This window comes from Enhydra lutris, unplaced genomic scaffold (assembly GCF_002288905.1).
Source record: "Enhydra lutris kenyoni isolate GAN:26980312 unplaced genomic scaffold, ASM228890v2 scaffoldscaffold2, whole genome shotgun sequence".
Taxonomy (NCBI): domain Eukaryota; kingdom Metazoa; phylum Chordata; class Mammalia; order Carnivora; family Mustelidae; genus Enhydra; species Enhydra lutris.
In genome coordinates this window covers 2022922-2047773 of record NW_019154086.1, presented here as the reverse complement: position 1 = coordinate 2047773, position 24852 = coordinate 2022922, and the positions used below count along the sequence as shown (strand labels likewise).

Genomic DNA, 24852 nt, shown 5'->3' with positions numbered 1-24852 from the left:
AAATCCCTCTCACTCTCTGCCCAGGCTCTAGACTCCCATAGTTAGCTTTATCAACTCAATCCTGGTTTAGTTCCATTCCGTGCAGCACACATTTATGGACACACGACTCTAACTTCAGTCCTAAGCTAGGTTCTGGGGACACAGAAAACATGGACGATGAAAGACTTGGTGCCCCTCTTTGAGAAGCTACAGTGAATGGCTCAGAGCCAGGCTCACAGTGTGAAGTGAACAACTCCATTCAGGTAACTCTGAATTCAGCTGTACGTTATAGATCCCCTTTCATATTATGGCCTCACCCTAGAAATAACATTGAGAACTGATTCGTCTTGTGTTATTCTCTAAAAGTACCAAGGTTTTTTGTTTGTTTGTTTGTTTTGGTTTTGGTAAAGATTTTATTTATTTATTTGACAGAGAGAGAGATCACAAGCAGGCAGAGAGCCAGGCAGAGAGAGAGGGAAGCAGAGAGAGGGAAGCAGCTCCCTGCTGAGCAGAGAGCCCGATGCGGGGCTCGATCCCAAGACCCTGAGATCATGACCTGCAAGACCCTGAGATCATGACCTGAGCCGAAGGCAGAGGCTTAACCCACCGAGCCACCCAGGCACCCCCAAAAGTGCCAAGTTTTTGATTCTGGAACAGTTCTATAGTTGCAGGAATAGTACCACCTCCTTCAACTGTTACAGAACCTGGACGGGATCCTGGCAGAAGAACCAATCGGAAGAACCACTCGGAGACTTTGGAGGATCGGAAGTTTATTTAACACCAGTGGGCTCAGAGGAGGTTGTTTCCAAAGGTCTGAGCCCCAAGCACAAGCAGGGAAGGGAATTTGTACCCTTCTACTTCTGCATACTTGGTACTTTTGGCACATGCAGGAAACCGGGTAGGAAAGAAGAACCCAGAAGGGTTGGAACTCCCTTGCTGGTTTGGTCAGCCATCTTAAGAATACAGTGTTTCCCTATTACAACCATTAACAATGTCCAGTACAACTTGGGGAATTAAACAAATTAAGTTACATTCTATGTCTTTTCTGTGGAAGAATCTCTGATTTCCCAAGATACATGTGTCCATGTGTGTGTTTGCTTGTTGATCGTACAACACTTGGTGTTTTCTCCCTCTCTTCATCTTCTCCATTAAGTCCTGATACCTGGATCTGGGACCTGCTGTTGGCTCAGGAGGGAAGTGATGGTACCAAAGATACAATTCCGACATCTCCTTTCCCATACCTTTGTGATCTATGGTATTTGATTCTGAAAAATAGCATGCTGGTTTTAATGCTGATTTTTCTTCTGTTCTTCTTAGTCTCTCAAAACATGGTCATCTGTTTCAGAATCAGAATTTTATACAAGACATTTGTAATGCATGAACACCTGCCCCCCCTCCCCATGCCTGGTTTCTGAATTCAAATCTTTGAGGTTGGAGCCCCCACTTCTGCATTTATAACAAGTGACTTTGGAGATTCTAGGGTACACTGAAATTTTAGACCCATTGCCCTGGGTGCACTGTTAGCAGAAAGAGTTCATTGTGAAAAGTCCCTGGGTAGAAAGCTAGCTGCTAAGTCTGGGACTTTTCCTGTAATGGGTTATGTGCTTTTGGAATGGGTTTCTTCTCCCAGATCAATAGAGCGTGAACATTGTAGATTTTAGGGCACAGGGAAAGATTTGTGACTCACCAAAGTAGCATGTGTGCATTGTAGCTGCCTTACACCATAGGTAATTCCATTCTTTGAATGAGTACTTAAAAAACCAAAAATTATTTTTCCCAACTGTTAAGTAAAATAAGTCAATAAAATTTAAAGTAAAATTGAAGGTATCCCTAATGCAGCTTATAAATTAATGATTACTGTCAACATATATATCCTTGTTTTCGGTGACAATTGGATTTATAGTCCACATATGGTTTTGCATCAACTTTTGCATTTTTTACCTTTAAATTTACATTTATGTATTTGAATACAAGTGAATTAAAATGTGAAAATAACAAGTTTTAGTCATAAAAGCTTACTAGTTCAATATGCCCTCAAAGGATATTGTATCAATACCAATTTTAGGCTTTTACCCTAAATATTATAACCCAGTCACTTATATGTTGGAGAAAAAAAAAAAAAAAGAATCCTTCCTTGAGCTGTTCCTGAAATTAATATCTTATTGGCTGATTCTTCCCAAAGTAATGACCTATTTGTAATTCTTCTGTTCCTCACCAACCCCTTCTTTTTCTATGTCCCTCTCTCTCGGATTAAGAACTATGCAAAATAGTTTTTACTATTGTCACTTGAATTTTGTGTTGTAGTTAAGAGAATTCTCTCTAATGACGATAAAATGGTGTGTGTATGCTCTTTTAAGTATTTTTAAAAGACTACTGGTTATGGAATATTTATACCCAATAAGAACGCCCACTCAGGTATAGGTAAAACTGAAGGGCTGTATCAAACACTTATTTTAAAATCCTTTTTCCTAACACAAACAGGATTTTTTTGGACATATATTCAAACAGCGGTCCATGGGAGAAAAGTAATCCTGTAGGGAATTCTTGGTCATGTTGATCTTTACCATTTAGCTACTATTGTCAGATACTCTTCCAAATGATATAGAAACGCAGTATCATTTAATGCACACAATCATCTCATGAAGATGGCATTCATACTTCCAATATTACAGAAACCACAACCCAAGTGCCCTCAGCCTCTGAGCTTCAGAGCCAGGATCTCAGCGCAGAGCCGACTGGATGAAAATGCCAGTGCCCTCCCTCCCACCCTGTGGTGCCCCAAAATTAGGAGGTGTGACTCCACCTGGGGCCAGGTCCTGGAATCCCCTTCAAGGGGCTGTTCTGCCCAGCACTGTGGAATGCAAATTCCCTGGAGCTAACACTTGTTTAGTACAGTTGCACGGGTAACCTAAGGCAGTCAACACATATTAAAATAGTCCTCATAATAAAATGGCACGCAGTCAACCGTGTAGCCTCCTTACAGAGGGGGGAGGAGAATAGCTCACTTTCCCCAGAGGGCCTGAGAAAGATCAGCTTACAGGCGTCAGCATGGGGTGTGACCCTTCTTCCTTCTCTCCATCTTGGCCCTGGCACGTGCCTCAGATGACCATCATTTCACATCAGCTCACAGTCTGGGCAGAAAACGTTACCAGGTCCCCTTCTCTCCCCTACCCAAAACACACTCAGCACTTTGGCTCACCTGGCTTCTGATTGGAGGCTGGGTGCTTTGGATAATGACCTCCAGGACCCCTCTGTGGGTCACAGCCTGTTTGCATTACTCTGACCACAACTTAAGACATCTGCAGTGGGGTGTGAGGAAAAGTAAAAGCCTGGTGTTTTCACATTCCCAGGTAGCAGAAGCTCAGAAGCCTGACAACGTTCCAGCCACCTGAGCGGGCCCAGGGCTGGCAGCTGCCCATGTGTCCCTTCCAGATAGGCTGCTCGCTAAAATGAGGGATCTTCTTCAGTACGCCGCCTGCTTCTTTGCCTTTTTCTCTACTGGGTTCTTGGTTGTGGCCACCTGGACAGACTGTTGGATGGTGAATGCTGACGATTCCCTGGAGGTAAGAAGTCAGCACCTTCTTTTTCTGACCCAAGCCTGTCCGAATTTTCTCTCAGTCCCACTGTCTCAGGACACTTACCAGGGCTAATGAAAGACATAATGGCCAACATGGATGGACTTACTCCTTACTGAGTCTTACCTTATTAGCTCATTTAATCATCACAGCTAATGAGGTAGGTAGTGTTGTTATCCCATTTTATAGATGAAGTAACTGAATAATCCCTCTTTTTTTCATCAGGATGAACTCACATAAAGGCAATCACATAACCCCTGTCACTGAACCCTCCAGAAACTCACCTCTTCCACTGCTGCATATACTAAATTGAAAAACATTCCAGTGACATCCTTTCTCACAACCAAACACTTTCTAATCTTGATGATGGCATTATGAGTAGCATGGGAGCCTCTCTTAAAAAGTGATAATGTAAGAAATCGAGTAATCAAGCTCAAGGTATATAAAACTTACCCTATTATTATTATTATTATTACTATTACTATTACCTATTATTATTACTATGCAAGAGAAGAATGTTATTTTAAGGAGTTTACAAGTAGGAACAAGTACTCTGAAGGAGAACAAATCTTTCCTGTGGGTCTCGAAGTAACAGCGACAAATATGGATTTATAAAACCCTCTCAAAAATAAGCTGTTCTTGGAAGCCAATTGTTAAGTAAGAAATGAGTGAGTGGTTCACATCTCAAGCATTTTATTTTTCTTACCGGAGAAGCTTGAAAAGAAGCAATTTGGAAGTTTACAATAATTTCCTGTGGCTAGAGGAATTTGAGAGAGGTAGAACTGAGCAAAAATCTAATCTTCAAAATCAGCTATGATTCATTAGTAAGGCTTTAGAAAATGTAGGTAAGAAAAAGAAACAATATATCAGGAACTCAAAAACTATATAGCAACCCAATCTGCTTTCTTATGTATATCCTGAGGGGAACAATTTGTTCTAACAAATGCTGTAATGTCACCTCTATGAAGTTTAGGAAAGATACCCAAGAGCTAGTCTCTATATTTTTTTTCTTCTAATTTTATTTATTAGACTCTCAAGATGAAGTTAGAAATGGAAAGTAATAATCTTCCTATTTTGATGTGTATTATTTTTGCATTTATTTATTTATTTACTTATTTATTTTGCTTTTAATTTTCTTCTGGCTTCTACATGGCATTTCAAAACTAACGGGGTTAGTTATAAATACTTCTTTAGAGCCAGAAACTTGTGTTTCTGAAAACTACGATAGAATTGAAACACTGCCAAGAATGTCTGCTCTATGCAAGTCCAGTGATGTATTTTATCTGGCTGTGCATGTCAGTGGGGAATGAGAAACACAACGCCCTTTGAGTGGTGCTCAGAGAAAAGCGCAGATAAAAATGTCTTCTGCCGTTAGTCCCAGAATCTGGATGGCCAGAAGCAGGAGATTAATTTAGAAATATGCTGACCTAGAGCACATTCAAAAGTAATTTTTTACAAATATGCAAAATCTTATCTAAAAGCACTGTTAAAATGTTTTCTAAAACAATTTGAAAATCTTTCTGCTCAAGATGACAGCATTACTAACTTCACTTGGTAAGAAATGGAAGTTTAGAAAGGGTCGGACCTTGCTGAGAGAGATTGAGAGTCCTGGCCTTTAAAGCACCTTCTTGCTCTGATTTCAGTATCCAACCAATTTGCCATCTGCTCTGTGTAAGAACACTGCTAGTTAAAATGAATGGAACGAGCAGCCCAGGTTATGCACCTCAAGTAAATCCTTGCTAATCTTGGAGAAGAGTTAGTATTTTTTAGCTTCTTTCTTTTTCTCATACTTGAGATGTATTACACACACATTTCTCAAAAAGCCTCGACGTTAAAACAGAAACGCTGAAACAAATGAGGCCTCTTCTCTCCAACGATCTCTTTATTTATCAATATGTTTAAAAGGACATGGCTCTCTGGTAATAATTGCTCCCCCAGTTGGCTGGCATATAAAGGCATACAGTTATCCACAGATTTGGGGGTTCCGATCATCACAGTCTCCATTCTACTGTTCTCTCTCCTTGCTTCCTTCTTACATCATCTTTGGTCCTTATTAATGTCTTACTTTAAGCAACTATAGGACAAAAGTGGACACAACAGAAGTGATTTTAAAAAAAACCTACCCACGGAGTATTTAAACACAAAGGAGTATTATGAATTTTTAGCTCCGTTAGCTTTGTTAATCTTCTAGGGTGACGTAGGCGTCAGAGTTGGAAAATAGATTCTACAGTTCAATTCAACATAACGAATATGAAATGGATGGCATATAAAAAGTATTGTGCTGATCTACCAGGGGAGGCAAAGATAAAGCGAGAGTGGGTCTTGCCGTCCAGGAGTGGACATTTAGTGTGGAGAAAAAGATAAACACGAAACTATAATGAAAGGCATAGGCCAGTTCATATTTGAGAAAGAAATGAACAATGTACCATTGGAGGAAAGAAGATAGAATTATTATTTCCCGTTGGGGAGGTTGAAGCAGGCCTCAGGGAGGAAAACACATTTGAGCGAAGCCTCCAAAAGATGCAAAGGATTTCAAAAGGTCGAAATGGCAGCAGGGGACTTGCAGACCAGAGGACACATCGCCAAAGTAAAGAATGAGTAAAAGATCAGGGCTCGTTAGAGGATGAAGGTGAATAACCAAGACCACGAGGCAGAAAAAGCTCAAATATTCTTTTGTCTTACTACAGAATCCTAAAAATGGCATAAAATATTATTCTGCCTTACTCAGGCCTCCCTTGAAGAAGGAAATTCTTTGCATGAAGTAAAAACATTAGGAAAAAAAAGAAATGGCCCAGGACTGACCCATTGCACAACCCTAAACCAGGGACAGCAGCCCTAGCCCCCAGCCTGCTCCTTCATTAGTGATTTCCCTGTGTTTCTGGGAAGACCCATATGCTGGACAGAACTTGGTCTTTAAGATCATTCCAGCCTGTGTTTGCGACTTGCCTGTGTTCCACTGAACAAGACTGGACTCAGTCTTCAGCCCAGTTTCTTCAATTATGAAACAAAGTAAACTGCGTTGTTTTAAAGTCCTTCCTCTGTCTTCACATTCTTTAATAACATCATGACTCCTTGACTATGACTGGTCTGCAATCCCAGAGATGTAGCCAGTCACTGAAGGACCGATGGTGTTTACAGCCTCCCCCAGAAACTTCTACTAGGAATCTATCGCGAACATTCTCCATTTCTCTATAACTTCATACACCCATCCTTCCTTTCTCCCATCCTCCTTGTCTCCTTATTTATTTCTTCTTCCTGTCCTTCCCTTCATCCTCTTTATTCCCCTTCTTCCTCCCTCTTTTTTCCTGTTTCCTTCCCTCTCTCTTCTATCCCTTATGCTCTTCCTCTCCTTACTTATTCTTTTTCTTTCCAGTCATTTTTCCTTCCTCTCCGTTTCCTTCCCTTTCTCTCTCCCTTCATCCCACAAATACTGTTTGATATCTCTGTCCGCCCGGTGCCATGATGGGTACAGCTTAGGAAGGAAGATGTAACCTAGATCTACATTAGGTTACTCCCAGCATGCTGGCAGAGACAGACAAGTGAGCTGGCAGTTACAGTATGGTGTGACACATGCCATCATAACTCAGAACACTGAGTGGCCAGCTCGCCCAATCTCAGATAATGAGTAAAGGCAATCCAGAAGAAGAAATACCTAAACTAGGACTTGAAGAATAGATGGGTGAGGGAGAAGTCATAGGGTATCCCCAGCCTAGAAAGGAGGATGGGCAGAGATCCAGATATGAGAGCAACATTAATGACTTTGGACTGCCTCAGCACCATAAGAATTTCCAATGTAGGGAGGAGAATATAGGAGCTTGATCCCAAAGGCTTTGTGTTCACATAAAATCAAGATCTTACTCAGTAGAGAAAGGTGCTTCACTGAAAACAAACAAATGCATGTGTTTCACAAAGATCAATTATTCTGGCTACTTGTGGGGAATGGCTGGAACGGGTAGATGAAGTGTAGGGAGACTAACTGGGAGGTCTTCGCCATAGAATAGAAGGGAAGCGATGGTGGTTGGACTACTGAGGCAGCAAGCATAGCAAGACGTGTGAAAACACGGGAAACTCTAAAGAATTCCCATTAGCAGGATTGATAATTCCATGTGGGGAAAGGAGCTGATTCAAGGGAGAAGTCAAGGCTGAAATCCACTTAATCGTTTTTAGGCAGTTGGAGGAATGGTAGGGTTACCAAGAGATTAAATAGAAGAAAACTAGTCTCTATACAGAAGTCATCAAGCAGCAACGTCCCTGGACCATCCCACTATTCTTTTTTTTTTTTTTTCTTTTAGATTATGATACAGCACCTCAAGGGGACCCGTAATACAATGCTTTGTAGTGAGGAAGTTATAGGTTGCACTTGATGTTCAAGGACCTGAGATTAAATCCCGCACTGCCGGGTAATACCTGTATGGTTTTAAATTACGGACATTTAATTTGCTATAAAGCATATTTCCTCTTCTGTAAAAGAATAATAATATGCACATCATAAGTGTCTTGTGAGGATTAAATGGGCTTGTGAACCTAAAGCATTTACCACAGTACCGGGCAAACACAAATCAGTCGATAAACAAGAGATATATTATTGTCTATTTGCAGTTTATTGTCTTGTTTTTGTTCTGGAGGAGGAGATGACATTTTGTATAATGTTCACTGAAGGGAGAGATATGAGATTTATGTTCTATTCCTGTTTTCACTATTGATTCTCTTGGAGAAATTTGTTTACTTCTCTGAGCTGTGGTTTGCCCATTTTTATACTTATGACTGCTCCTTTTTTGTCTAACCAGGGAATAAGGCAGACAATAGAGACAAAATAGGATAAGGTACCCATTGAATACATTTTAAAAAGAAAAATAAATTGTGAATTAATTATATTGTTAGTATGTTAACTCAATTAGAAGATGGGTATTTCTTCATTATCCACACTGAAATAAAAAAAAAATAGTTTCTTCCAAAGTTACTGGCCTTTCAATTATCAGAAGGAGAGAATGTTTTCACAAGATTAATCCATTTTCAGTTAATCTTGTGTTAATTATTTACTGTGAAATTGCTATATACCCAACACTATTATGATTAAAATTTTATTACCTCAAATGAAAGTTTCTTATATTTGTATTTACTTTATCCCCATAACCAGGTTTTCTTTCCTCTGGGGTTTCTGATTACAGGAATGATGCCACAGTTGTTTTAGACGTAAAATAAATATTAAAATTTTTATACCTGGCATGTACTCTGATTTTTTATGTAGTACTTTTACTTTTCAACTCATTGTGAACTCCTTCAGCAGACACTGGCGTCTACGCACCTTCTCTTGTTCATCTCATGACCTCCTACTGCACCTAGCACCAACTTCCAAATCGTGGGAACTTGTGATTCACATGAATTAATTGGGCACATATAAAGATACTTGGCATATTTATGAAAAGAATAAATAAATGAAGGAAATGTAATGTCAAGTGATCTTTGGAAATTACACACTAAACCATAAATGAGAAGGATCTCTGTAGGGAGACCACAACCTTTCCTTGGCAAGATTTTTTTTTTTAACCTTACTACAATTTAAACTTTTTCAAGACAGGGGCTTGGTTCCTCTTTTTTATAAGATAGGAATAAAAATCAAATTCCCTGGGATGTATAATAAGATTGGTGAAGAGTGCATTCTGGCCCAGAGAATAAAACTTTCCTGCCTGGTGCTTCAAATAAAGACAGAAATGAAGAAAAGGAGAGAGAAAAAAGTAAATGAATATTTTATTATCATTTCTCAACGTACATTGTGATCTGTCAGGACTGATGTAGCCGTCATCTCAAAGTTGTGATAGCATGCTCTCATAAGCATTCTAAAATGATTAAACATGTGACTTAAACAAATTAAACAATAATTGTTAAAATTGAAATATTTAGGTAGTTCAAATATGTAAATTAGGTCATATAATCAGGAAGGCCACAAAAATTATATTTTGCCTACTAAGTATGCGTTATCTCATTTTTGCATTTTACACCTTTGGCTAGTCCTCCACAAATAAGTAGGCAGAACTAAACCAAATGTAGGTTAACAAATAAATCCATGGTACCTAAATGGAGGAGAAAAGAAAAGTAACATTTTATGCTTATTTTCTAAAAAGATTTCATTAATTTTTTTGACAGAGAGGGGGAGCGCAAGCATAGGGAGTGGGAGAGGGAGAAGCAGGCCTCTTGCAGAGCAGGGAGCCTGATGCAGGGCTTTATCCCAGGACCCTGGGATCATGACTCAAGCTGAAGGCCGATGCTTAATGACTGAGCCACCCAGGCACCCCTATTATGCTTATTTTAATTTTGCTTCCTTAACATTATGAGTACTTGTTTTGAGTTCTTTAAAACCCAATATAGTAAGAAAAATAATATAAAATATTCAAACAAAAGTTCAGAACCATAGTATAAAAAATTCAAATGACTTTCATGTTCAGATTGAAATTGTTTCCAGTCTTAGTAGTAAAACCTGCTACTTACTATAGTATTATTAAAACTTTTGCATCTTAATAAATATATTTAATTAAATACTAGAAACAGGTAAGTTGCATCTTAAGTGTTCAAGTACATTAGCAGAAGAATGGCACAGTGATGTGAAAAGTATAAATTCCTCTAGTATGTGGATGCAAGATAGTTTTTAAAATAATATATCTTCATGACTTATTCTACTGTTCATACTTCCTCCTCTGTGTTATATTTACACACACATCTCACTGCATACGCTTTTATAATCTAACCCATATTAACAAAAAAAATCTTATTTGATAGTGGTCGGCCCACAATAAATATTTACTAAGCCTATCATGTGTATGTGTGTGTGCGTATGTGTGTTTGTATATATATTTTTTCTCCCATGTAGCTGGAGAAAAATATATGCCAGTAAATTAAAATATTTTTTTTAAGATTTTATTTATTTATTTGTCAGAGAGAGAGAGGGAGAGAGAGCAAGCACAGGCAGACAGAATGGCAGGCAGAGGCAGAGGGAGAAGCAGGCTCCCTGATGAGCAAGGAGCCCGATGTGGGACTCGATCCCAGGACGCTGGGATCATGACCTGAGCCGAAGGCAGCTGCTTAACCAACTGAGCCACCCAGGCGTCCCAAATTAAAATATTTTTAAGTTTCTCTAATTCTCAAATGATAGAGAAAATACCTGGAGGCAAGAAAAACACATCCAGAACTACAAGAAACAAAACAAGGTAGGCAAAATTGTGTGTTGCTGCTCGTAAATATTTCTGGAGTGATAAAGAAAGAAAAAATTGGCAAAGAGTAGGATAGAGAAGCCTTGATGGAAGGCTGCTAAAGAGAAAAGAATAAGAAATCCCAGGATTAAGGAGCTAATTTAGGAATCTATAAATTCAACAGGGAAGAGGCATTGTCGATACAGTTTCCTAAAGCTTTGTCTGAGTGGTACCCGGCTTATCCTGGGTCCTGTGGTAAACACTTCCCAGAGCGAGTTATGGAGATAGGGTCCAGGCTCACAGCAAGTCAGTATAAACTCTGTTGATAAGTACTAGTTCTTTGACTCTCATATTCAGCTGTTTTGTCTATTCAGTCAAGCCAAAAGCACAGATTAAGCATCAACAATGCATATAGTGTATCACGCAGAGTTCAAATGTCAGTTAATGTGTGTGGATTTGGAAAATTGACCGACTTTTCTTTTCTCAATCGACATCTATTCAGCATGTCTTATGTTTCCAGCAGGAGAGTCTGTATGCTCCCTGCAACAAGGTGCCACACCTGTCTTGGTCCCTGCTGTATCTCCAGCATTTCGTTAATCTGTTGACTGATGCATGACTGACTCAATGAATAAAGTCGGAAAGATGACAACAGACAGACGCGGGAGACGGATGTACATAAATGCACATAAAAATAATAATGCCGTATTGTAAATACTATAGAATATGGACAAATTACGGCATGATCTAAGAAGAAATTGACTCCTGCTGGAGAAACTGGGAGAACTTCATGGAAGAAGGAATGTCTTTGAAGTGGGACTTGAATGATAGGTAGAAATTTGAAAATTTGAAGGCAAAGGGAGATGTTCTCATTATTATACGCCAGGAGCAGGAAAGTTACGTGCTGCTGGGAACTGGGTAGTCAACATCCAGGAGAGAGTAAGCCCAGGTGGGGGGTAAGGAACCTGTGAGCACAAATCCCACCTAAAGGGAGCAGCCGCTTATTTGGCGCTAATTGTTATGTGGGACTGAGGAGTCCGGGTGGCCAAAAGGACCAAGTTTCCAACAGAAGCCAGAAATCTGAACTGTTCCATAAGATCTCTGTGTTTTAATATTGCAAGTAATTAATACTAAGAGATTTATGCTGGCCTCATGTTTGTACTTTTATTGTTACATCTTAGATAAACTGAGTTCTCCTCATTGAGGAGATAATCTGCTCCTCACTCCAAGATTAATAGATATTCACTGAAATAATGTAGAAATTCCTCTTGTACCATTATCTATATTTATTAATGTATAAATTGCATGTTAAAAGAGTAAGCTTAAAATTGGAATCTTCTATTTTGAATGACCTTGTAAGATAAGAATTATTAGTTAACATTTTGCATTTTTGCCCTTTAAGAAAGGTTAACCATAATATTTTGAGCCTCAGTCTGCTTTTTAAACAGCATCTTGTCTTAAAACTTTTAAGAAGTTAGATTTACTTGCCTTTTAGGAAAATTCTTAATAAGCCGTTGTGAAACACAGAGATAACTAAGTGAAGATTATATATTACAGACAAGGGGGGCTTTCCTAAATATGATTAATAATATAAAATCTTTTAACCTTGTCTTTTGTGCACAAAGGCACCTTTAAGGGTGTCTCCAGTAAGTGCTATATTAACACAGAAGTTTAGTTAATTACAGCCACTATTCTCACGTACCTTAACCGAGTGTGAATACCAAGCAATCTCATAGTGTGCCCCTGAGCATTAATACCTAATGAAATTGGATTCCTTGTTTCCTCTAATGAGCTCATTGCTTTTCTAAATATGGTCATTGCAGGTAAATGATCAATAGCCTTGAAAATGACACCACTGCTGGATTATTTTGCCAAAAGACACTTTTCTTAGTGTAAAATGAGAATTATCACATATCTATCACAGGTTCCTTTCTAAATAAGCTTACATATAATGAGAAATACCATGGTGGATTGGTTGGCTTGTTTTAGTGGCTGTTAGACAGCGGGAACTGTGGACAGTCACTGTCCGATTGTAGAGCAGTGACTTTGAATCCACATAACCTAGCTCAGGTTGGAATAAACTGGATGCAGTATGTTCCTGTTAATCGAGACACTGAAGGGCGATAAGCTACGAGAAGGCCTGTTTTCTCATATGGTCTAGCAGTTCCCTACCAAGCATCTCTACTGTATTTGTTTCCAAGGGCTGCCATAACAATTTACCACAGCTTGGTGGGTTCACACAAGAGAAATTTATTCTCTCCAAGTTCTGGAGGCCACTTTGAAATCAAGGTGTTGACAGGGTTGTACTCCTTCTGAAGACTCTAGGGAAGAATCCATCCCTTGTGTCTTCCAGGTGCTGGGAGCTGTTGGCATTCCTTGATTTATGGCGACATCACTTCAATTTCTGCTTCTGTGGTCACATTGCCCCCTGCTCTCTGTGTCTCTCATCAAGACACTTGTCATTCGATTTGGGGCCCACTCTTGTACTTCATTAAATATGTAAAGTCCCTCTTTCCAAAAAAGGTCACATCCACAGGTTCTGGGACTTAGGACGTGGTCATCTTTTGGGGGGCCATCATTCAACCCATTATATCAACCTTTCTTCTCTTCTATCGCTGTTAGTAATGTTGTACACAGTTGCTATTCAGGTTGTTATAATATTTAGGTACTTTACTAAGATCATTTACGAGCAAATCATCTATATTATGTGTTTGTAATTATTAATTCTTATAACTATCTTAACACCATCTCCTTTATACACATAAGAAGACTGAAGCTCAAAAAAGGTAAGAAAGATCTTACCCAAGGATACAACACACCTTGTTAGTATCAACTTAGATTTAAAGTCTATACTTTTTTTACCCGTAGCTTAACTTGCGTGCATATCTAACTTGAGATGTTCACACCCTTCTTTAGAAATTGATATGTTAAACTTCACCAGGTTGACCTTCTTTGTTAAATTTGTAGTCCCTGTATTTCCTTAGGCAGATAATATTCCTAAACTCCAAAATATCCCTTCAGATTTAACCTTAGGAACAGTAAGCCAAAGTGAGGTTTTGTAGAATAGCCATAGGATGATATTAAAGTTTGGGCTTAACACTTCACTCAAAGCTATCTTCCAATTTCCAATGCCTGCCTGAAAGGGATTTGGTATTTTTTTAAAAATGGGTTTTTAAGTATACCGCAGGGTTTAAGAGCAAACACACAGACTGCTGTATTTGAGTCCTATCTCCTCCACTTATTAACTATACTTTCTTGGGGTTATCACTAACCTTTCCTGTGCCTCATTCTCCTTATTTGTGAAATAGCTGGAAATAATTGATATCTCACAGGATCCTTTAACGAATAAATGAAATCGTAAGATAAGTAAGTAGTAACTGCTTCATAGTATAGACTCGATGTAAATTTTCAAATTACCAATTAAGAGTATTTTACATGGAAAGTGATAATAGAAGCACAACATTGAAATTTGTGGTGGTGTGGCAAGCGGTGTGGTTTTATTTGGCTCACAACACAGCTCATGGCTTGCAGGCAGAACATGGAGCAGAGAGTTTCAAAGCGCAAATACTCCCTGATAAGGTTTGCTTTTGGAGATCAAAGTGTTTTATGTTCCTTTCTTCCTTCTTCACACCAGTTACGATCTCCCTGCTTTTGCATTTCTCTTCCCACTCTGTGGTTTATTCTTCCTTTAAGGAAAAATTTACGTTTTGTTTTCCAAGATAATTCTTGGTTAAATTGTACTAAACTATTCCCAGAATTCCCAGGTAATGTGAATCTGTAATTGAATCAAGACAAACAATCATATTAGCTCTGTTCCATATGCATGAGCTGTGTCAGGAATATTTGAAACTATTTTCCATTGGCATGTTTACATTTTAAGAAATCTATTGTGAAAAAGAAAAAAAAAAGAAATCTATTGTGACTTGCAGCTAACAGATAAAGTAGGGAAAGGCTGGGGGCACTGGTATCTTTTAGCTCTAGGTGGACACTAAGAGTCATCTGCAGAGTTTCTAAGTAAAAGTGGTTTATGGCTGTTAGACGGTGTGAAGTCAAGGCTCAATTTGTTCACATCCATCTCACAGCTTAAACGTTTGTAGTATGTCAGTGGAACAAAGAGGAAGAAGTTGTGGGTCTTTATATTTGATTTATTGTTTTCTTTAGGTATAAGTTTCTTTGGCAATTATTGTCAAATTATGAACTTTGTATATCATAACACCTTTCTTCATGGAACACAGGGTTTATGGTGAGCAAAAATTAATGTACATTCTTAACAGACTGAGGCTGCCAACAGTTAGCAACCATTGTTAGATTTATTGATTGATTTTTATTTATTTATTTATTTTTTTGATGAACATGTGTCAGCACAAGAAAGCCAAGAATTGTCTCCCTGTTAAACTACGACTCCATGATGGAACTAGTCATAGACACTTGCATATATCTAATTGTGATTTTATCTACATTGAGCACCACTCCTCCTGCCCCCCACCTCCAACCCCCCACCCCCATCAGGAAGTAAATTCATTTCCTGGTGGGGAAAGCCTTTAGCTGTTAGTGCTTAAGAGAAAATACTCTAAAGTACATTGTGCTTGTTGTAAATGAAATTCCGATCACAATTGCAACCACTGTCCTGTACTATCAAATGCTCAATAGCCAAGGTCTTCCTTTGATGGAGGGGAGCTGAAGGGTGTCTGAGTGAGTTGTTTTGCATGGTGTCTTCTCCAACATTTAGGTGAGCACAAAATGCCGAGGCCTCTGGTGGGAGTGTGTCACTAATGCCTTTGATGGGATCCGCACCTGTGACGAGTATGATTCTATACTTGCTGAACACCCCTGTAAGTATGCCTTAGACAAGCCCCTTGCCAGGGAGAGGGTATCAAACAACACTGAACTTGGGTTTCCATTGCATATTTTTGTTTTTTTACAGTCTATAGTAAAGTTCTAACTTTAGAAGTTTTGATTAAAACATTTATTTTATTTCAGAAATGTGAATTGAAATATTTTGAGTCTATTTTATCTTTTTCCATGTACTTATACATTCCTGTAGGGTAAAAATATTAACTTTTTCATCCCTGCTGCCTCAAAGGGCCTGGCAGAGCATCTTACACACAATAGACTTAAAGTACACACTTTTTAAATTGAAATGAATTCTTCAGGGTGCTGTGATTTGAGGATTAGAATCCACAGATTAGATGAAAAGTGTTTCAGAGGTGTCTTTTAGGTGTGACTTAAGTCAAATAGGAAGTTTACAGTAATTCAATGGGAAATTTGCTGAGAAAGAGAGAAGGTGGAAGTAGGGGGCAGAGACAGAGAGGCAGAAAAACAGACATAGAGATAGATAGGTAAAGAGAGAAACACAGGATCAGGGAATGAAAACATCAGTATACGTGATGATGCATGGTTAGCAGGTAGGGTAAAGCCCTCTCCTTCATCCTCCTGACCTTTAGCTTTAAATTTTGATCAGATGTTAGCAAGACCCACGTTCCTATGAAATAAAGATTTCAGGGGTGCCTGGGTGGCTCAGTCCGTTAAAGGGCTGCCTTCTGCTCAGGTCATGATCCCAGGATCATGGGATCGAACCCTGCACTGGGCTCCCTGCTCAGTGGGGAATCTGCTTTTCCCTCTCCTTCTGCCTACTTGTGCTTTCTCTCTCCGTCTCTCTGTCAAATAAATATATAAAATCTCAAAAAAAAAAAAAAAAGGAAAGAAAGAGATTTCATAGATTAAAAGATGTTACCATTGATTCTCTCAGTTTTTCTCCATAGCATTTATTTATTTATTTAGAACATCCAGTCATGCCAAGAAATACCAGAGCTGTTGTTAATGCTAATTGGTTTCGGTCTCTTTCAAAGTGGAGGATGGGGTATAGCAGGGAATGGCAACTTCTTTTCTCAAGTTAAATGAAAAGCAAACCCTTGGAATGTGACTTTTCCCCTGGATGGCTATTTCAGTCAGGGATAAGCACTTAAAAGGAGCAGTGGTCGAAAATATCTTCTTCTGCTATTTAGGATTTGAGTGTTCTTTAACCGAATTCCTAAGGCCCATATTTCACTTTTTTTTTAAAGACCTGTTAATTCTTTCTTTTTCCCTCCTTGAGCTAACCTAATTCTACCTACAAAGAATCATGATTTGGTCCATAAGAATGCAAGTTTATGTGGACACTAGACTATTCCAGAAATGTAGTGCTATGGTGAAAGCAATAAAAAAAAAAAAGGTAAAATATTTAAAATTTTGAAATACATTATGTACATTTATGCAAGAATAACAGAAAATATTCATAAGCTTACTGCACAGAGAAAACTGCTGTTTATATTTTAATATTTCTTCTTTTAATCATTTGTCTATACCATCTCACCTTTTAAAATATATTCTTACCTATTAATTTCAAATAATATCTTAAACATTCATCACTTTGATTTAAAAAATTCTATCCTATGCTTAGACACAAGATGAAAATGTATTCTAAGAAAATAACATAACTATACCCTCTAAGTTAGGATATTGCCTGTGATATTTTATTTTTAGTCTTTGATATTTTTTACAGAATCGTAATTAGATAACCTTTTCCATTTTCCTGTAGACCAAGGGTATACAGACTCAGACAAATATTTTTCAGGACTCTTGTTGAGTACGCCCTCCCCAAATCAGAATATTTAACATTATTCTACCAGCCAGATCTCAGACAATTCCCAGGAAGAAATTCCTGGCTGGTTAGTATTAGCCATCTGCCTGCAGAACTGCCCTCTTGGAACATGGGCTGACACCATGGGCATAAGCTGGGGAGTTCCACAGGGCATCAGAAGCCACACTCTGGGGGCCCTGGTGGTGCAGTCAATTAACAGACGGACTCCTGATTTGGGCTCAGGTCCTGCTCTCAGGGTCTTGGGACTGAGCCTCATGTCGAGCTCTGAGCCCAGCAAGGAGTCTGCTAAACTTGTTCTTTCTTTTTCTCTCTGCTCTTCCTCATTCTTTCCCTCCCTCTTTCTCTCTCTCTCTCTCTAATAAATAAATATAAAAATCTTTAAAAAGAAAGAAGGAAAGAAAGAAAGAAAAGAAAAAAAAGAAAGAAAGAATGAAAGAAAAGAAAGAAAAGAAAGAAGGGAAAGAAATAAAGAAAGAAAAGAAAGAAAGAAAGAAAGGAAAGAAAGAAAGGAAAGAAAGAAAGAAAGAAAAAAAAGAAAGAAAGAAAAGAAAAGAAAGAAAGAAAGAAAGAAAAGAAAAGAAAGAAAAAAAAGAAAGAAAGAAATCATACTCTGTGTGGGATTGAGTGTTAGTGAGGGGAAAACCAGGGCCATGATTTTAGAGCATCCAATCCAGATGGCAGTGCTGGCCTTGTTGGACCCAGATTCTAAAAGGAGACTTAAAAATATTTAAGGAGGGCCTTCCAAAGTGTGGGACTGCTTGGCTTAGGGTGCTGAGTAGGAGACTCACTTGTATATATTATTCAAGATTGTTGAAACATAAAAACTGATACCACCTCGTTAGTTACATCTTTTTCTCTTTCCTGAATTTTGAGAAAAATAGACTTTTGATTTGGCCTAAATTAGAAATTTAAGTTTAATTTTTTTTTTTTTTAAATAATGCCACCTTTTAAGATCTTAAATATTTACCTATTAATCAGGTAGAAGTTGGGGCTCCTGGGTGGCTCAGTCAATTAATCGACTGACTTTTGATCTCAGCTCAGGTCTTGATCTTAAGGGGTGAGTTCAAGCCCCATGATGGGCTCAACGCTGGGTGTGGAGCCTACATTAAAAAAAAAAAAAAAGGTAGATGCTGATTTTATGCATTGATTTCCTCTCTTAGATGGATCATAAAAGTATCTTTTTATTTTAAATAAATTGGCCATATTTTATAAGCAACCTATTACTAAATAAGCCCTAAATTTATCTCACCATTGAGCAAAAATTATTTAAAATTCCAGGAAACTGCAATCACTATGAAAATAAAACATAATTATTGTACCATCAAAAGAATAAATTATATCACTTTTCTAAGAGCTAAAATAGCAGTAGCTTTGACATTGGATAATTAACCCTCCATTTGTGATAAAATTTTCCTATTTTTGTTTTTTAAATTTTTTTAAAGATTTTATTTATTTGAGAGAGAGCATGAGAGAGAGAGAGATCAGAAGCAGCAGGAAGAGGTAGAGGGAAAAGCAGACTCCCTGCTGAGCAGGGAAACCAATGTGGGACTCAATCCCAGGACGCTGGGATCATGACCTGAGCTGAATGCTGATGCTTAACTGACTGATCCACCCAGGTGCCCCCAATTCTCCTCTTTTAAATTTAGCATAACTAGGATTCACAGCTCAATAGGTTTTCACAGTTGAGGATGCTTCCATTGCAGATGATGACCACTACTAGTCCATTCTGTTTACCTGATATCCTCTTCCCTGGACCTTCTGCCATATATTCTCAAGTGGCTATAGTTTTTAATTTTGCTCAGTTGACAGTGCAACGTTGAAGGCTTCATGTGGAATGTTGGCCAAGAAGGATCACCACCTGAAAATGAAATGAAAAAGAATATGATCTGGCTTCTAGATATAGTGTTCTACTAAATAACAGAAGCTCCTTCTCCTTCTAAAAACCTACTAATGGCTCTCACCAACCTGAATTGACAAGTTACATGTTGAAGCATTTTATTCTGCTCCCTATACCGTATTTTAGCCAGTTATTATGAGTACATTTTTAAATAAAACTTCAAACAAATGCAGTGATCATTAATTTCTTAAATATTTACTGGGGTAACTTCTGCAGAATAGATACTCTACTTTCAATCCAGCATTCACCTGTAATATTTGTCAACAAGACTCATTCCAAAACAGGAAATAAGCAACAAAATAGTTATTTAGTCTACATTATATGCCAGGCATTTTGCTAGGGGGCCAGCAAGACTAAGTAATAATAGTGCTTAAACAAATAATAATATCAATAATCTCATTATATTTTTGCATTTTATGATAACATTCCACGTTCATGCAGATTTAAAGTCTAATTCTTTCAGTGGGCATGTATCAATGTATGTGATTATCTGTTTTGGGTGCACCTGTGTTCCTTAACATGTTTCCTTCCTCTGACCACAATGTAACCACCTGTCCTGATCTTCCAGTGAAGCTGGTGGTAACTCGAGCATTGATGATTACTGCAGATATTCTAGCTGGCTTTGGATTTATCACTCTGCTTCTTGGTCTCAACTGTGTGAAATTCCTCCCTGATGAGCCATACATCAAAGTCCGCATCTGCTTTGTTTCCGGAACCATATTGCTAATAGCAGGTACTCTCTGCACTAGTGGTGGGGGTAGGGATGCTTGTCATTGATCTCGAAATGAAGGAGAAGGGTGCTTGTCATCAAGCAGTTCGTTTGAGGAACATATGTAATCTGCTTTTCTAGATTACAGGTAAAAAGAGCACATCCACCAACCCTACTTCCTTTAGCTGTAGAATTAGATAATTAATTTTTGTTAATGTCCCAAAGCAAAGTTTATTGAAGTCCTTAAACTACTTTTTAACCATTTAAAAAGTTAAAATGGTGAAAAAAGTTACATAATGCTTAAAATCTTTCAAATAATTTATTTTTTATTATTATTCCTGAAATTAAATTCTAAAGTAAGTCTCAAACCATCCCCTCCATACCTGTACTCACTCCCGCCAATTTTTTTTGCAGTGAACTAAATTGTGCCAAGTCCTATGTTAGACTTTTCTCATGTGCCATTTGATCATAAATGTAACAATAAAGCAGATTATATCTCCACTTAAGAAGCAGATGAATAAATGGAGTCCTGAAGGCTAATAAATCAAGCATGACTAATGAACAGTCAAGAAGCACTTTACATGGTGATTATTGATGGAAGAGCAAGAGTGATATTTTACACAGGTCTGTCATTAAATTCAGTTTAGTCTTCCTCTGTCACAACATGATGTCTTCTCAGGATCTTAATGCAAGTTGAGAGAAAATACACTGGTGAAATCAAAGTGCAAGAAGATTGAAAACCGCTGGGCACAGCCCTCAGAGAGAAAACCATCATTTTTTTATGGTAGCAGCCAAAAGCTAGCAAAGCAAATGTACGTGGGAATCTCACCAGGCAGTGCAAGATGCATGGATAGGGATTTGGGAACTAAAAATGCTTGGAGAGGCACCTGGCTGGCTCAGTCAGTAGAGCATGTGATCTTGATCTTGGAGTGGTGAGTTGGAGCCCCATGTGGATGGTAGAGTTTACTTAAAAAACAATAAAAAAGAAAAATAAATACTTAGAGATATGCATGTGTGATGTGTGAGTTTAGCAACTGGTCTCCTTTTCTTGATTTGCAAAATAAGGTGAAGCCCCAGTCATCATACCTACTCTGAACTGCTGTCCTGAAGATCCAGTGTGGATGGAGTAAGCACATAGCAGAGAGCCTAACCCATCACACAGTCAAAACTGTGTGAAGTTTTTCACACACACACTGAGTCAAGGCCTGATGATCCTTAGGTTGTATTAAAAAGTCACAAGAACTTAGTAAGTTTTCCTTTTTAAGACGTTTATTCCCATGTCTAGCCTAGTGATAACATGGAGCTTTTGTATGTAAAAATGTGTTTTACTCAACAAATTAAAAAAAAAAACACCATTTAATGCTATACAATTTTACTCCAGAATACTTTTTGAAATATCACTAGATATACCATTTTTTATTTAAAAAATAAATGAATAAATGAAAGCAAAGACCAAAACAAAGAAACAATGAATTGATGGGGAAAATCCCTACAGGAGTGGTTAAAGAAATGACAAAATTAAATTTCAATAGATGGCCAAAGGCTTGGAACCATCTAGTATGCCATATATATTGTATATAAAATACTAATTTTATGTCTAAAATACTAATGCCATACACATGATATGTTACATATAAATATTTATGGCATACTGTTTTCATATGAAATTAAATATATACATATTTCATAAATATGTATCTCTGTGTGTATATGTATAATTTTTCATAATCTGTAAATTTCGTAAAGGAATTTCCATATTAAACTTATAGATTACAATATTATAGAAAATATGTGGTAATTTAAACTGTTATCTGAAGGTTATGTGTTCATGATCTGGTCCTTCTTAAACTTCTTGCGTTAAACAATTGGGAAAAGAATGCAATGAAATGGTGAACACTTTTCACATAACATTTTGTCCCATAGTTCCTCACCTTTTTCCCTTGCATCTAATCAATGATGTTCAATTTATACCCTTAAAGTGAGAGGACTCTTGTGACATCATTTCAAGCCAGTCCAATTGTCAGAGAGACAATTTGGGGTATTAAATTTTGTTTAAAAGGAACAAAATTTCTTTGTTCATGCTTATATAGTGTAGGGGTGGTAGAAAAGAATTTATTTTAAAATAAAAGCAGTTTTTACTGAAGTTATTTGTTTTTGACCCCAACACACTAAAATTATTGACTTCTAATACATAGTTTCCTTATGGGTGCTGATTATGTAGTTGACATAGCTTTAATTGTGGGTCTATGTGGTTGGGCAGAGGAGAAATAAAATAGTCTTAAAGATATATACTTTTAATTAAAAATCAATAGACAATGAATATAGGCTATATATTATTTGTCTTTGATTTTGTGTTCTTTCTTTTTTTTCATATTTTATTTTATATAACACTTAAAGAAAACATTGGAAAGAAGGAATTAAAGAAAACCACAATGACCATTTTAACTTTACACAAACAGAGGAAGACTGCATTGTTTAAATCTTTGTATTTCTCTTTATGTATAAACTGATATATAGTTGAGAAGAAATGCAAAATAGAAAACAAAAGGAAGACATCGAAGAGGTATCCAAACTTTGAGCTGTCCATGATCCTTCACATCATTATTATCCCTCTAAATTATGCCATGCATTTTGGATAGCAGTCAGATCTCCTTGAATTTAAATTTGGGAAGGTCTGCATTATTTTTAGCAACTTTTCTTTCTTTCAGGTGCCCCAGGAATCATTGGTTCCGTGTGGTACGCTGTTGATGTTTATGTGGAACGTTCTTCTCTGGTTTTGCACAATATATTTCTTGGCATCCAATATAAATTTGGTTGGTCTTGTTGGCTCGGAATGGCTGGGTCTCTGGGTTGCTTTTTGGCTGGTGCCGTCCTGACGTGCTGCTTATACCTCTTCAAAGGTAAGAACAAAATAAAGTAACACATTTACATGCATCCTGTATCAGTCTTCCCAGACAAATGGAAACAGATCTTACCAGCACAAAATAATGAAATGGTGAACACTTTTCACATAGCCTTTTGCATACTTGATCCCTACTTATTATAAATGATACGTGATCCCTACTTATTATAAATGATACTTTAACAATTTCTGTTTAAGGGCAACTGATTTGCAATATTCATGGCTTATTACCTGGTTAGTGGTATAATGGGTGAAAACAAACCCACAGTTATAGCTATATCCAATATCTAAATATAAAATGATGATTTCAGTGTGTTCATAATCTCATATATCTAATTTTATCCAATCTATTCTATATATATCCAGAGTTAAATAAAGAAGTAGACTGAGAGCTAAGTCAAATAATTGTTGTTAATAAATGTAATGTGTTTTTATTGGGTCTCTAAAAATATCACTTTAAAAGTAAGAGAAATCCATCTCCTCATCAGAAAGAAAGAAAGAGAAAAGAGAGAGAAAGAGAGAGAAAGAAAGGAAAAAAGAAAGAGAGAGAAAGAGAAGGGAGGGGGGAGAAAGAAAAGAAAATTACCCAAGTTTTAAATTAAAAAAAAAAAACTTTCCAGATGAAAATTTTCAAATTTCTTCTAGAGTTCTTCTTAGATGATTCTGTCTTAGAATATTTGTATTCTTTCCTCTTTATGAGAAGAATGGGTAAAATGACATTTTTCCCCCAGATTTACTGAGTCTTATTTATATTTATATCACGACATTTATCTCTTTCCAACAGATGTTGGACCTGAGAGGCACTATCCGTATTCCATGAGGAAAGCCTATTCAACAGCAACTGTTTCGATGGCCAAGTCATACGTAGCCCCTCGGACAGAGACTGCCAAAATGTATGCAGTGGACACGAGGGTATAGAGTGCCACGTGTCTATCTGCATGTATGTTACTGAAATAATCAATCCGTATGTTTGGGTTAATCCAGGAACACTTACTTAAACCTCAATATGTTCAACTAAATTAATTGCTCAGCTTAATCAAGAAGTTTGATTCTCCTATCCTGCTCCTTTTCTGTTACTCTCATATTCTCTCTCCTCCTTTCTACCCTCCTCTTTCACAGGCCCTCATACACTTCCCCTGTATTTCCAGATAAGGTTGCTAGGATATACAAATGTTTGTTTGTGATTTCTATATTGCTATTAAAGATTGTGACATGGTGATATTCAAGTAAAATGACACTTTAAGACTAGAAAGCAACTTTCTAAAGAGGCCAGAGATTCTAATCTTTGAAGGGATTGACAGCCTCTTAGCAAATTTCCTGGCTTTTGGTTCATTCTTTGTGTTCTCATCTGAGTGAGTTATTTGATAACTTGGAAGAAGACGATTCTTCTAAATTTAAACTTGTATATCAAACCCTACCATTACTCTGACTGTTAAAATAGAAAAATAAATCAACAGCTTCATACACCAGCCACTGGTGGAATTTAAAGATAAGAAGTTTCCCCTCCAAGCCTGGCATGTCAAATGCAAGTGCTTAATTAATACTAGAGCAGTGATGATTTATTTCTCATTAACAACATAAGAGATCTGTGTATTATTTTATCACACTATAATTTTGCCTATATATTGCCAAACTATTAGACCACAGCAGCGATAGCTAAGCCAGAGAGTTCATTCGTTGATTGATTAGACATCCAAAAATGTTTCATGAATACATTATAATAGAATTCACTGATTCAGGTGTCCTCACACCACTGGATCTTCAGCACCCAGGAAAATATCTGACATGTGATAAAATGTAACATAGTTGTTGATTGGAAGAAATAAAGACTCACAGCTCTATAGTGAAAATAAGATCAATTTTTCTCATAAATTGTGTACTTATTTGAAAAAAGAGAACTATATATTTAATTATACACTTAAAGAAATCAGTGAATGATTGCTAATGAGATTTTACTCATATTCTAATG

General features: G+C 37.4%; 1 protein-coding gene across 1 annotated transcript; it reads left to right on the top strand.

Annotated features, from left to right (window-relative positions):
* The first annotated feature begins 3212 nt into the window (after positions 1 to 3212).
* LOC111147062 (claudin 16) lies at positions 3213 to 23801 on the top strand. Its single transcript, XM_022502934.1, is given in 7 exon segments — positions 3213 to 3356; positions 3359 to 3406; positions 3408 to 3542; positions 15465 to 15567; positions 19841 to 20005; positions 22690 to 22881; positions 23668 to 23801. Coding segments are annotated over 7 exon segments (921 nt in total).
* Positions 23802 to 24852: the final 1051 nt, after the last annotated feature.